At 39.5% G+C, this 14,518-nt stretch overlaps 1 protein-coding gene across 3 annotated transcripts; it reads left to right on the top strand.

Annotated features, from left to right (window-relative positions):
* Positions 1 to 1,915: 1,915 nt before the first annotated feature.
* On the top strand, positions 1,916 to 14,280 carry LOC129831117 (uncharacterized). Of its 3 annotated transcripts, none has more exons than XM_055894182.1 (9): positions 1,916 to 2,106; positions 2,937 to 3,068; positions 4,604 to 4,717; positions 5,153 to 5,209; positions 5,481 to 5,618; positions 10,594 to 10,641; positions 11,110 to 11,226; positions 12,272 to 12,355; positions 12,545 to 12,609. In XM_055894182.1, exons 2-9 carry the CDS (start codon positions 2,973 to 2,975, stop codon positions 12,569 to 12,571), a joined length of 681 nt encoding a protein of 226 aa, XP_055750157.1. In that variant the 5' UTR covers positions 1,916 to 2,106; positions 2,937 to 2,972; the 3' UTR covers positions 12,572 to 12,609. The 3 variants fall into 3 exon arrangements, with proteins under 3 accessions (XP_055750157.1, XP_055750155.1, XP_055750156.1); XM_055894180.1 differs by having other exon boundaries at positions 1,919 to 2,106; positions 12,576 to 14,280; XM_055894181.1 differs by lacking the exon at positions 10,594 to 10,641 and having other exon boundaries at positions 1,919 to 2,106; positions 12,576 to 14,280.
* The last annotated feature ends 238 nt before the right edge of the window (positions 14,281 to 14,518 follow it).

Genomic DNA, 14,518 nt, shown 5'->3' with positions numbered 1-14,518 from the left:
GTTCTTACAGTGTTCTCCCTGTACACCAAAGCAGGACCGTAGGATAAATAAAGGGGGCATATAAGCAAACAAAGCTCTTACAATATTCAATGATTATATTTCTCAAAAACAGGTTATAGGCTACACGTGCACCAACAAGTCAGAACAGTAGGTGGAATTAAGGGGTGAAAATAGACCAAATTCTTAGGGTGAGGCACAAGGCTTACTAACAGCTTACTACACAACATATACCTTGTATTACTTTCTTACATACAGTATACATATCTCCTTGGCATACTACATAATTTATGCAGCAGCATACAAGACATTTTTGGACTCTCCTTGTTTTGCTGTGCTCACTTGAACAGGAAGGTGGAGTGACATGCCTTCGTGGACAAATTTTGTCATCAAAGTCTGCCATTCTCTGGATTTATGGTGCTTTCAAGACAACTGGGAACTCGAAGAAGAAAAAAGGGTTGAATCATGATGATGTCAGTGATCTTCAGGTCGTAGCTCTAGAAAATTAAAAATGTATTTTCCCAGTCGTAGCTCGTTTTTTCCCAAGTTCCCAGTTGTCTTGAACTCACTAAAATCAGATTTTGCAGTTCCGAGTTAACAGTTCTTTTGAGCACGGCACAAATCATGCTTCATTGACAGCATGGTCAATGTTGAATGTTTATAATTTTAAACTAGGAAAAGAGACCCTTAATCTTAGATTTGGGATCACACAGCCAATCCACTGAATAGCAGGCTAATGATCGCTTTGCAATGCTTGCAGTTAGCCACGGATTCCTTCCAAACCACTCATTGTTGAATTTGTTGTGTAATGTTTATGTCCAATGGCCAATGAGCACCGATACATTTTATCCATAATTTCTCTTCACATGACAAGGATTAAAAAGGATTTGCCAGTAGATTGTCGACTTGATTCATGATGATGACTGCTAGCTAAGATTTTGAAAGTATGATGTTGACATGATCAGTCCAATCAAAGCTACTGTACATATAACGTGATTTGACGTCATTTTACCTGTGGCCAATGACCTTGAGCCTTCTTGGATGGGCACTTCTAATGTAACTCTACGGCAGCACCCAAGGGGCTAGAATTTTTGAGGTCTACCCTTAGACTTGGCGCTGACGTAGTGTCTCCATGAGTGACAGAACAGAGCCAATCACGGTGCAGTGCTCCGTATTTTCTGCTGGCTTGCCTCACCTCCACAGAAAGCACTGAGCTAGGCTGAAACACCTGCCTTTTGGAGCTGCCTTACTCAAGAAAACAAAAAAGAGACCATGTTTGTATGCGGCTTTATTAACTCAATGATATATATTTTTTTTTTACATTGTTTGCAAACTGATATGGGACACATATTAAAGCCAAAATAACATGCAAAACAGGAAGGCACCCCTCCCACGTGCCCTGAACGACGGGTTGCCACTGCATCAGGGCAACAGATTGCTATAACATATGATGTGGTTAACAGATACATAAAATGTATATCCAGGCGGTGTAAAATCTGGCATGCCTCTGAGCAGAGGAACCCCACCTTAGGTAAAGCTTCACATGTCGTTGAGTTTAGATTGCATAGGGCACGCTGCTATACAGGATACCTGCATTGAGTATGGGACCGCCCTGATGCATGTCGTCTTGCATCAGATAAAAATGTAGGATAAATGTCCGATAAAAATGTAGGACATTGCCCATGTGCTGCGTTTTTGGGATACTTTTGATCACTATTAACCACAGGCGTTTTTATCTCTCTGATTTAAAATCCTTTGGTCTAGCAGCAAATAATGAATATATGTTATTTTACACTGTTCTCATCTCAACTACTCCATTGCTATGCAAGTAAAAAAAAAAGCATGAGTCATGCATGTCTTTCTTCCAGAGTGCCGCAGCACACACGCGCACACATGCACACGCACTTCGGTGCAGCAGCGCATCCCGCGCCTCACTGCAGTGAAACACGTCCCATCCACCTACAGCACACACGCATTGCGTCTCCGCTAGTTGTTGTTTTTTTTAGCTCCCATCAACACCAACGCGTTAGGAGTAGCTGTACGCGCCTTATCGACATTATAAATCAGAAAATAAATAAAGGAATAACTTTCTTGTTCGAACCAGAGGAGGTAAGACAGAATACACATTTTAATGCGGCTTGCTTTGTGAGATGGTCTAACTGGGACATGACGTAGCACATTCCTAGCAGGTGTATGGTTAAACTTACAATATCCTACCCGTATTTATCTAATTTGACGACCACAGAGCATTGCAGTTATTTCTCTGTTTTCTGACTAAAGCTTTATGTTCAATATTTGTGAAGAAGATAATCTATAGTATGATGATGAGCTCGTCCTCACATGGGTTAAAGTTGTGTGATGATGGCGCAGTACAGGGTTGGGAGAATTGCCAAAATCGACTGCGGTCCTGATGTTGCTCTTTTGTCACCAGCGGCAGACGTCTCAATTTACCTCCCTCTGAAATATTTTGAAGTTAATTGGAATGCAAACATGATATTGTATGTTCACGAAGAGTTCTTGATCATTTACGTCATATATTTATGTTATTTTTTACATGTAATTGAGAGCCTGCATGTTCAAGATCACAATGGCCTGTAATTGCCTGTTGTTCCCAGAGTTCATAAAAACCTTTGTCAAGACAAATTGCAGGTTTTTCCCACTAATGCCTATGCATATTTGTTCAAACCAAAGATGGCGTGTTTACAACCAATGTCAATGAAGTATCCCAAATTCCTCATATTATCCTGCAAAAAGATGTCCTGCAGTTTCATTTTAGCTGTCTTTATTATTGCTGGGTTCCTCAAAAAACATAAATTTTCCCCTCCTCATAACTCTTTTCATCTTTGTATACTCCTCCAGTAATTTACTGCAGCTTTCATTCATTGCCTTGTCCATCATTTTCTCAGTTCATTACTGTTTATCTATGCCATTTTGTGTAGCTTTTCTGCATCTAAAGCCTTGTCAGCCTCGACAACATGGGCCTCAAAAGCCAGGACCCCCTGCCTCCCACTGGCAATCTCACCTCAGGACAAGTGGGCTCCTTCCAGAAGGTGGAGCCTAAAACCTTGGGGGTGAGTGACGTCTTCACATAGGCATTTTTAAAAAACCTTTATTTAACTAGGCGAGTCATTTAAGAACAAATTATTATTTACAATAACGACAATAAAGCCCTCCTGTGGGGATGGGGGCTGGGAATAAAAATATAGGACAAAACACACATCACGACAAGAGCGACAACACAACACTACATAAAGACTACACTAAGACGACAACATAGCATGGCAGCAACACATGAAAACACAGCATGGTAGCAACATAACAACGACATGGTAGCAACACAACATGGTAACAGCACAAAACAGGGTATAAACATTGTTGAGACAGACAACAGCACAAAGGGCAAGAAGGGAGAGACAACAATACATCACGCAAAGCAGCCACAGCTGTCAGTAAGAGTGTCCATGATTGAGTCTTTGAATGAAGAGATTGAGATAAAACTGTCTAGTTTGAGTGTTTGTTGCAGCTCGTTCCAATCGCTAGCTGCAGCGAACTGAAAAGACGAACGACCCAGGGATGTGTATGCTTTAGGGACCTTTAACAGAATGTGACTGGCAGAACGGGTGTTGTATGTGGAGGATGAGGGCTGCAGTAGGTTTCTCAGATAGGGGGGAGTGAGACCTAAGAGGGTTTTATAAATAAGCAACAACCAGTGGGTCTTGCGATGGGTATACAGAGATGGCCAGTTTACATAAGAGTATAGAGTGCAGTGATGTGTCATATAAGGAGCATAGGTGGCCGAATAGTAAAGAACATCTAGCTGCTCGAGAGCACCCTTACCTGCCGATCTATAAATTATGTCTCCGTAATCTATCATGGTAGGATGGTCATCTGAATCAGGGTTAGCTTGTCAGCTGGGGTGAAAGAGGAGCAAATACGATAGAGGAAACCAAGTCTAGATTTAACCTAGGCCAGTTGAGTGTAAGACTGTATCATCTGCATATAAATGGGTGAGAGAGCTTCCTACTGCCTGAGCTATGTTGTTGATGTAAATTGAGAATACCGTGGAGCCTAGGATTGAGCCTTGGGGTACACCCTTGGTGACAGGCAGTGGCTGAGACAGCAGATGTTCTGACTTTAAACGCTACACTCTTTGAGAGAGGTAGTTAGCAAACCAGGCCAAAGACCCCTCAGAGACAGCAATACTTCAGTCATCAATACAGATGGTTGTGATACACTATAAGGATATGATATGAATCAATAACAGCTTAAATTCTGTACTGTAGAATAAAGCATCATTACGTTACCTTATAATATAACGATAATATATTCATTTAGGAGACTCTTGTATTCCCATGCCTGAATCAAACCCATAACTGGGTCTTGTTCAGTAGGCACCAAATGAAACAGGAAAAAAATTAATCAGGGAGTGATTCCTGGACTTAATAACGAAGGCCCAATTCCGTTTTCGAATTTCAAAATGTTTTGTTATGGTGTGTCCTTCTGAACACAACTATGGGGTTACCAAACACTTTGCTGTAGATGAGCCATCAAACCACATAATGTCCTTTTAATGGTACTGATGAGAGTTCTTAATGTATTGTCACAGGCCGTCCAGATCATCATCGGGTGTCTTGTCCTCTGCCTGAGCGCCTCTGTGTTGCAGCTCCACGAGATCCACTTCACTGGTGATGTCGCTGTCCTTTTGATCGTTGTCTTACAGGTGAGTGAGCCATTGCTGACCCCAACCAAAGATCTACAATTAGATGTCCCTACCCCCAATCCTAATCTTAACCATTAGGGCAATAAAATCAATCCCAGCCCTATATCAGTTAGTAAGGGCAACTTCTACCTAGTCCAGATGACACGTACCAGTCAGAATTTACTGGCCAAGTATCAACTATTACAACAGCGCCTTCTACATTGGCAGTGTGTCGTTAGGCCAGATCGGGCCAACCTTCCTCCTGGAGAGCTACCCTCCTGCAGGCTTTCGCTCCAACCCTGATCCAGCACACATGAATAGGCTTACAGCCCTACAATGGCAATTTTCTAGAATAGATCATTTATTTTGTTGAATCAGTTATTTTAATCTCTGTATAGGTGTGTAATCTGACCTGTGAGTCATGTGTCTTATTCTGTTATGGGTATACTCCCGCAGCTCATCCTGTCTGGGTCGGTCCTTGTCCACGCGGGCAGGAAGCCTTCTCTCTTTTGGGTGGGTATAATGCAATTGGCGTGCATTCAGCTGGTTACATTTTTTGCTGCATTTTTCAACAGTATGTACCGAACAACACATTATCCCGAAATGCTGCACACCATTCTTGGAGGTATGTTTACTCCTGTTATGGCAGAGTGTGACCACTGATCTTTGTGAGTGATGTAGGCAATTATAAGAAATCACACAAACCCCAAAAAACAAACTTTCAATTTATAATATTTTCTGTCAATCTGGGTGTATTCAGTGTAGTGGTGTACTCTCTCCCCAGGTGAAATGTACCCTGGTGCTGCACTTGATTAGTGCTGCCTTCTCCACGGCTGCTCTGGGCCTGATGTCCAAACACCTGCCTTACCGCCAGGACTCCTACCACTGTGAACACTGCCGGAGACTGGAGCTGCATGCTGTGGTAACCAGTCATTCTAACAGTATACCTTGAATTATTACATCAATTTGCATATAAACAATTTTTACATACATCACCGTTCAAAGGTTTGGGGTCACTTAGAAATGTCCTTGTTTTTGAAAGAAAAACAGCCAGCATCCAGAGTCTTGCCTCTTCACTGTTGATGTTGAGACTGGTGTTTTGCGGGTACTATTTAATGAAGCTGCCAGTTGAGGACTTGTGAGGCGTCTGTTTCTCAAATTAGACACTCTAATGTACTTGTCCTCTTGCTCAGTTGTGCACCAGGGCCTCCCACTGCTCTTTATATTCTGGTTAACCTGTCTAGGATCAGCGTGGCGCTAGCGGCCCCCCCCCCCCCCCCCCCCCCCCCCACTGAAAAACCAGTGCCGCGAAATTCAAAAAAAATATTTTTTTAAAATATTTAACTTTCACACATTAAAGTCCAATACAGCTAATGAAAGACACAGATCTTGTGAATCCAGTCAACATTTCCGATTTTTAAAATGTTTTACAGGGAAGACACAATATGTAAAGATGTACATCTATTACCTAAAAACACATTAGCATAATCCACCATCTTTTATTTGTCCACCAACACCAGTAGCCATCACCAATTTGGCTAAACTAAGATATTTATAGCCCCTAACCAACAAAAAAACTCATTAGATGACAGTCTGATAACATATTTATGGTATGGGATAGGTTTTGTTAGAAAAAAGTGCATATTTCAGGTAGATGGCATAGGTTACAATTGCACCCACCGTCACAAATGGAATAGAAAAACTACTTAGAGCAACGTGTTTACCTACTTACTAATCATCAAACATTTCGTAAAAATACACAGCATACACGAATCGAAAGACACAGATCCTGTGAATACAGACAATATTTCAGATTTTCTAAGTGTCTTACAGCGAAAACACAATAAATCGTTATATTAGCTTAGCACATAGCAATTAGCAGCCCAGCATTGATTCTAGCCAAAGTGAGCGATAAAAGTCAACATCGCCAAAAGATATTAATTTTTTCACTAACCTTCTCAGAATTCTTCCGATGACACTCCTGTAACATCACATTACAACATGCATATACAGTTTGATCGAAAATGTTTATATTTAGCCACCAAAATCATGGTTAGACAATGTGAAATGTAGCTCAGTTGGTCAGAAAATTTCCTTGCGCCACTTAGACAGTGATCTACTCTTATACATAAATACTCATAAACGTGACTAAAAAATATAGGGTGGACAGGGATTGATAGACAATTTAATTCTTAATACAATTGCGTTATTACATTTTTTAATTTATCCTTACTTTTCAATACAGTTTGCGCCAAGCGAAGCTACGTCAAAAAACATGGCGTCCTAAGCCACTAAAATGTTTCGACAGAAACACGATTTATCATAATAAAAATGTCCTACCTTGAGCTGTTCTTCCATCAGTATCTTGGGCAAAGGATCCTTTCTTGGGAGGAATCGTCTTTTGGTGGAAAGCTGTCCTCTTGCCATGTGAAAATGCCAACTGCGTTCGGGATGAACTGAAAGCGTGCCCACCTATTCACAGCGTTAAAGAAATAAATGTCCCAAAATCGCACTAAACGGATATAAATTGCTATAAAACGCTTTAAATTAACTACCTTATGATGTTTTTAACTCCTATAACGAGTGAAAAGATGACCGGAGAAATATAACAGGCTAAACTAACGCTTGGAACAGGAGAGGGTCGGTGTCCTCCACGCGCGTTACGCAGCAAGAAAAGACTTGCTAGCTACAGGGTTTTTTCATTTGTAGTGCCTGTGAACGCGCAATCGACCCCATTGGAATCGTCATCACGTAAAGGCATCCAGGGGAAGACGTAAGAAGTGTCCGTATAGTCATAGCAAAATCAGTGCCGTTTTAACTGACTTCAGAACAGTGGCCAACATTTCTGAAATCTGAATCCATGTCAGGGAAATTGCTGTAGAATGGGCTCTGTTCCACTTAGAGACAAAATTTCAACTCCAATAGAAACTATAGACTGTTTTCTATCCAATAATAATAATAATATGCATATTGTACGATCAAGGATTTTGTGGGAAGCCGTTTCAAAAATTAGCCAAATTAGCATAAATAGTCTAAACAGCGCCCCCATCCCCAACTTAAAGCCAGTTTGCGCTGTTCTATGAAGGAAGTAGTACACAGCGTTGTACGAGATCTTCAGTTTCTTGGCAATTTCTTGCATGGAATAGCCTTAATTTCTCAGAACAAGAATAGACTGATGAGTTTCAGAAGAAAGTTCTTTGTTTCTGGACATTTTGAGCCTGTAAACGAACCCACAAATGCTGATGCTCCAGATACTCAACTAGTCTAAATAAGTCCAGTTTTATTGCTTCTTTAATCAGACAAGTTTTCAGCTATGCTAACATAATTACAAAATGGTTTTCTAATGATCAATTAGCCTTTTTAAAATGATTAACTTGGATTAGCTAACACAACATGCCATTGGAACACAGGAGTGATGGTTGCTGATAATGGGCCTCTGTAAGCCTATGTAGATATTCCATTAAAAATCAGCCGTTTTCAGCTATAATAGTCATTTACAACATTAACAATGTCTACACTGTATTTCAGATCAATTTTATGTTATTTTAATGGACAGAAAATGTGCTTTTCTTTCAATCACAAGAACATTTCTAATTGACCCCAAACTTTTGAACGATAGTGTACATTTGCATATAAAAAATTGTACATACATTTGTAAATTGAATAACATTATAAAAAAAGCGTCTAGAAGAATGACATAATTTTAGGAAGAAACAATGAAGTGCAGGCTGAATTTTGATGTAGTCATCATTGTTTAGTCAACCTTCTCGGTCATCTTGATTGAGTAGCTGACCATGTCACACATTCTCCCCCTTGAGAGTTCATGTGGTCAAAAGACATACAATGAGTCACAATGTAAAATTCCCCAACTCATTTGCTGAATTTCATATAATTTTAAGCTAGTTCTTTGTGAAAGATGTGTTCACAATTAATTTATTCTGAGAGATGTTTTGAAAGATCGTTACCGTTGTTGTTTGAATACATTTGTATCAGTTGTTGATATGCATTTTCTGAAACAATGTTTGCTCAGGACTAGGGTTGCAGAATTCCTGGAACTTTAATAAATTCCCTGGTTTTTCAGACACCTGGTTGGAGGATTCCGGATATCGTGCCTGTTCCCTCCTGATTCTGGGATCCTCCAACCGGGATTTCAGAAAAAACTCTGAATTTGTTGGAAGTACATTTCAATTTTTATAGAGAGCAAAAGGGTTGTTGCATCCAACAATAGCCTATACAAAAAAATCTATTGTGTCTTTCGTGGAAGTATTAGTGTAATGTCTTGACTCAAGGCGGGTATTCTGACATGAGATCAGCACGCTTAACTTAAATGAGCAAAGATTAATGTGTAAATCGGTGTTGCGCACACTTATCTGCTCAAGATATTATACACTGAGTGTACAAAACATTAAGAACATTAAGGTTTTTCCATGACAGACTGACCAGGTAAATCCAGGTGAAAGCTATAATCCCTTATTGATGTCACCTTTTAAATCTACAAGGTGTCAAAAGCGTTCCACAGGGATGCTGGCCCATGTTGACTTCAATTCTTCCCACAGTTGTGTCAAGTTGGCTGGGTGTCCTTTTCAGTGTTTGACCCTTCTTGATACACGTGGGAAACTGTTGAGCATTAAATACCCAGCAGCTTTGCAGTTCTTGACACAACCCGGTGCACCTGGCACCTACTACCATACACCGTTCAAAGGCACTTAAATCTTTGTTGTTCTGAGGGCAAAGGGGGGTGCAAGTCAGTATTAGGAAGGTGTTCCTAATGTTTGGTATAGTCAGTGTATATTTTCCTTTGCCATGTGCTGCTAGTTAAAAGCAACGTGTGGCCTATATACAGTACATCTGATTAAAGCAAAGTTTTCCATAAAATAAGCATTAAAAACATTAGTTGATTATTTGGTTCAGCACAGCACCCAGCTTCAAACCATACAGTAATGACGGAGAGGATCAGTTACATGGTTTTCATGAGTATTTCATCTACACAAATATTTTTTTGTTTTGAGTTAGGCACTCCAATCTCCACCAAGGAATACTGGCAGACATGCATACCTTTATTTCAGCCGCCAAGTGGATTTTTTTTATGGCCTATATTTCAACATTGCTCCATTACACATGATTTATGACCACTTTATCAAAACATATGAATATACAAAAAAAACATCCCACAACAACTTTAAATTTGTCAATTAAGTATGCAGGCTTTTCTACACATCTTATATTAGTAGTAGATATCACTACCACAAAAAAAAATACTTTAAATGTCATTATTGTTTAATAAAAACAGCAAATTAAAGCAATCATTGATGAAACATGTAATAAGTGTTTTAGGGTTTGGTATTACCCAGAATTATTAAAAAACAACCTATTTTTTTTTTATTCAGCAAAGGAGTTTTGGATTTTGATTATTGTGGCAAGGCTTTGACCAATTTTAACAACATTGTTCTAAACTGTAAAAAGGCTGCAATGGAACAATTTGGCCTAAACTATTTATGGTGGGAGCTATGTCAAAATGGGGTCATGCATCAAAGTCTTTGACCCACTTTATTCTGTGTCTGCATAGGAGGTAGCATACACACTATGCTAACACGACTGCTCAAACTTAGTCCTCATATAGAACAGTACGAAACCTGTGAGATCTAGAATTGAATGTAAATGACATTTCTATTTTTGATGACACTATTAAGGTTTTAATTGATGATACAGTCAATCATCCATTGTATTTTTGCCTTATTTTTAAATAAAAAATATGTAAGAACATATGAAGAGTTGCTGTTTATAGAATAGAAACACACCATATGAGTATCTTATCTAGGTTAATGTAGTTTCAAGGGAAAGTGTAATTGTTCTTCAAAATGGAACATGTCTTTCTTTGTGTTTACTGTTTACTGCAGCAACATTGTTTCAGGAAATGCACTGGGCTGATCGAAATGAAATGTAAAGTAAGTAGTTGACCACAATTGTAGAACTATTGTTGTTCTGGTCAATGCTAACACTTGGTAGGTAGCAGTATTTCTGCCTTGTTCGTATAGTTACTATAACAAAACATTACCCGAAAAGGTATTGCGGCAAAAATGTTAAATAACATCTTACCCAATCGTATGTTTAGATATTTATTAATTGTTATACATTTTAGTCACTTTCATGTGATTGATTTATATGGCTATTCAAAAGGCCTAGTTTGACATATGTTTGTATTATCTTGCTAAATTAATTAATTAATAAGATCTGACATTATAGTTTGCTTTTTGGACAATGTTTTTTGTCCCGTAATTGCATTCATTTGATGCTGTATGGAATTTATTGATGCTACTGTAATATCAAGCATTTTTCTCTGGACCACAATACCACTGTCCATCCCGCATGTCTTTCTTCACCTGTCTCTCTCCTGCATGGGTGGTTTCTTATAGCTCCTGATTGACGGCATCATAGGTACTCTGGTTATCTTCCTTATTCTGGAGCTGCTCATCTGCATCACAGCCATGCTGTTTGGCCTCAGTGTGCTGGCCTCAAGTGGTGGAATGCAGGTGAACCCACATATAACAGAACACATGGGAAAGGGCATTCTAAAATGCTCCAAGCACCATTTTACATGTGCAGCGCTGCCCGGGCATTGCGATTTAAAAGCTGTAACAACTTAGAACACTGCAGATGGTGTTTGCTGCATGTGAAAATGTATTTCAATCTGTTTATTTTATATGGGCTCGATTCAGACTTAGGAAATGTTTGCCTTTCCTGCGCTTCTCAGTATTTGGTATTCAGACTTACTTTACGCAGGTGCGCAACAAGCTCTTTGAGAGTGGCTCCCTTATGCACACTGAATACATTTATTTAAACTGCTGAAAACCCTCCCACTTGCTGGCCAACTGATTTCCTCATGGACTTTTCATTCAATGGGGTTTTCAGTTATCTAAAGCCATCCCTTTAAATACGGTGCACCTTTAATTCAAATTTTCTCGACAGTCACTATAATATATTGAGAGAACGGGTTCAGAATATTAGGGATCAGTGAAAGAAAGCCATACAATTATAGGCCTATGCATATCTCAGTTTTAGCACCAATTGGTAAATTGAAAAGGTATCTGATCTGAACATTATTAAGGGTTAAGAACATATTTAGGGATATACCTACTTCTTAAAAAAAACAGGTTTGGAGAGCCTTTACTGACAAAATATATTGGTGAATAAAAACTACAGTGGTTTGATTATCCTGAAAGTTGCCATTCAGTTGTTCAATCCATTAAATATTGGAAGAGGAAAAAACTATAACAATAAGGGTACCTTGCGGGCGTCAGAATACACGTGGAGAGAAGTCGAATCTGAATTCCCCCATATGTGCATAAATAATTTCCACCTTAAGGACTTTGTTGTATGGTAAGTTTTAAGACATTTTACTTCAAGGTTTGTGAGTTCTTTCAGTGCAAATTGTGCCTGTTTTAAGAAAACAAAAATGATACCCTTCATGTATAAAAGAAAATGGCAGGGTGAACCCTCTATTGCATATAGGTACTGAACATCACAAGTTCATGTCTTGTTCTCCCTTTAATTTCCTCTTTCTTGCTCTCTTTCTAGTCATCCAGTGGAACTCAGCGCCCAGCCTACCCCCAGACTCGTCCCCCGGCAGGTCCCCCTGCTGTGCAGGCTGCAGCATCTCAGGTAGGGCCTAGCTAGCCCGAAGGGGTTAGCCTACCATATAGTGCCAGCCTAAAATGGCTTATCCATTTAGAACTGTTGGTTACCATTTACTGTGCATCTCTTGAGGTTTGATTACCTTGATGTGTTCGAATAATAGATTATTCTAATGTCAAACATTACATGTCAATATAGTAACTGTCTCTTTCTCAGTCTTTATCTCTCCGCCTCTCTCCTTGAGCAGGTGGCCGTTGTTGTCACTGAACCCGATTCCGACCAGGTAGAGGAGGTCTCCACTCCCCCCACTGACCCACAGGTGGAGCCCATCGAGGCGGCTGAGCCCTAAACTGAACCTCCTTCATCCTCCACTCCAGCCACTTGGGCCGGATTATATGCGCAACAGTGTAGGTCTTAATCTGAATTCCAAATCGAGCCCTAGACACTTCTATAGATCTGAAACGATTAGATAGGTGGTGGAAATTCCACCCAGCCTACCTGAAGGCAAGGTGAAGAATTTGGCCTACATACTGTTCAAACCTTTCATATCCTTTCAGATCTACAGGAACGCCAAGGGGTATAGGGGCTAGGGGTTAATTGCGAATTCAAGTTTTTAAGGAGATGGTGTGATGACTAGCAGGTCAAATTCCCATGAATGACATAACTGTTTTGCCGTAAATGAAGGCACTCAAACCTGTGTTGCCTCAGTAATTATTAAGCTATATAAAATGGGAAGAAAATGTCAATTGTTACCAATGTTATTCATTTTGAGGATGTTTGCAAAGCTACGAGACTATGATTATAAGTATTATCGTGGATGCAGAAAGTGAAGGATGAACATATAGGACAGGGGTTCTACATCTCTGATCCTGAAGAGGGTATGCAGGCTTTTGTTCTAGCCCAACACTAACACAGCAGTTTCAAATAATCAACGTCTTAGTTTCTAACACGGTCGCTGCATGGATTGGAGGATTCTAGGGACTAACTGAAGCTAATGTAAAATTGTATGTAGGTATACTTTCATTGCTTCTTTTGTTGCTTTTTGGTGGCATCACACTTTTTGAGACCAAATAATACAAGCCTTTATCACTACCGTGTCATAATACTGTATAGTGATGTATTCAGGATGCTTCTTGCTTTACATAATGATTCTGTTCATTGTTTTAGTCTAGTTTTGCACATTCATGTATTTTAAAGTGAATGATATCACAGCTCTAATCACTTTCCAAGCTAACCAACCAATGCTGGCAATGTACTGTAGTACTCATTGAGAGGATTGTATCATGCTAGAATAGTTGTAGATGAACACTGATGAACACATTAGCAAAAAGCAGGCAAATACTGTTACATGCCACATCAACACACAGAATACGTAATTGAGCCCTACCATAGCCTAACCTTTTCCGTGTGTGTTATGATTCCATCATAAGAAACCTGACTTGTATGGCATTTGTTTGAATATCTACTTTCTTTATTTGTTTATTTATTGAACAAATTGTTCTAACAAAGCAAAAGAGTCTCTTGTGTATGCTCTAATATTCCAGACATACTAAAATACTCAAAACAGTAAGAATATTCTGGACTGCCCTTAACCTTAAAATAATAAAATGTATGTCCATTTGACATTTTAACCAAAAGCTAACTGACATTGTAGTACTCGTTTTTGTCATTCCAGCCCTTGTTGACCACTGAACTAACTTTTTCAGTTCTTCCTTTTGTGACATTACAGCACTTGTCGACCACCCTCCACCTCTTTTCATTGTGAAGAAAAAGTCACTGCTGTTACTGTAATATTTGTGCATGGTCCACTGATGCCTTGTCCTCACAAGAGGGCAGCATTGGTGAATGTGTTGATGTTCTAAAGGTTTGGTTTGCTGTTTATTTACAATGTGTTTGACTATGCTATTGATATGGGTGTTTCTGTTAACATGCAATAAAGTAAGTCTTTCAGAGCCAACGTTTTATTTACTTATATCATCTTTTTTCAGAGGGGGGGGGGGGGGGTTACAGGTACAAAAACAATCAAAGAAATACATACAAAAATAACCCAAACCCATTCCGCCCACACCTTCCTTCCCCACCAAGAAACCATGTAAGAAACTTTCAAATGGTTAATTATCCAGCAAACCAGTTTCATTGGATCAATGCAATAGGCACTGGTACTGTTTACTACAGTGCTTTCAGAAACTA

Source organism: Salvelinus fontinalis, chromosome 32, assembly GCF_029448725.1.
Source record: "Salvelinus fontinalis isolate EN_2023a chromosome 32, ASM2944872v1, whole genome shotgun sequence".
Taxonomy (NCBI): domain Eukaryota; kingdom Metazoa; phylum Chordata; class Actinopteri; order Salmoniformes; family Salmonidae; genus Salvelinus; species Salvelinus fontinalis.
Note: the sequence above shows the minus strand (reverse complement) of the source record. Positions and strands in the feature narration are given on the sequence as shown.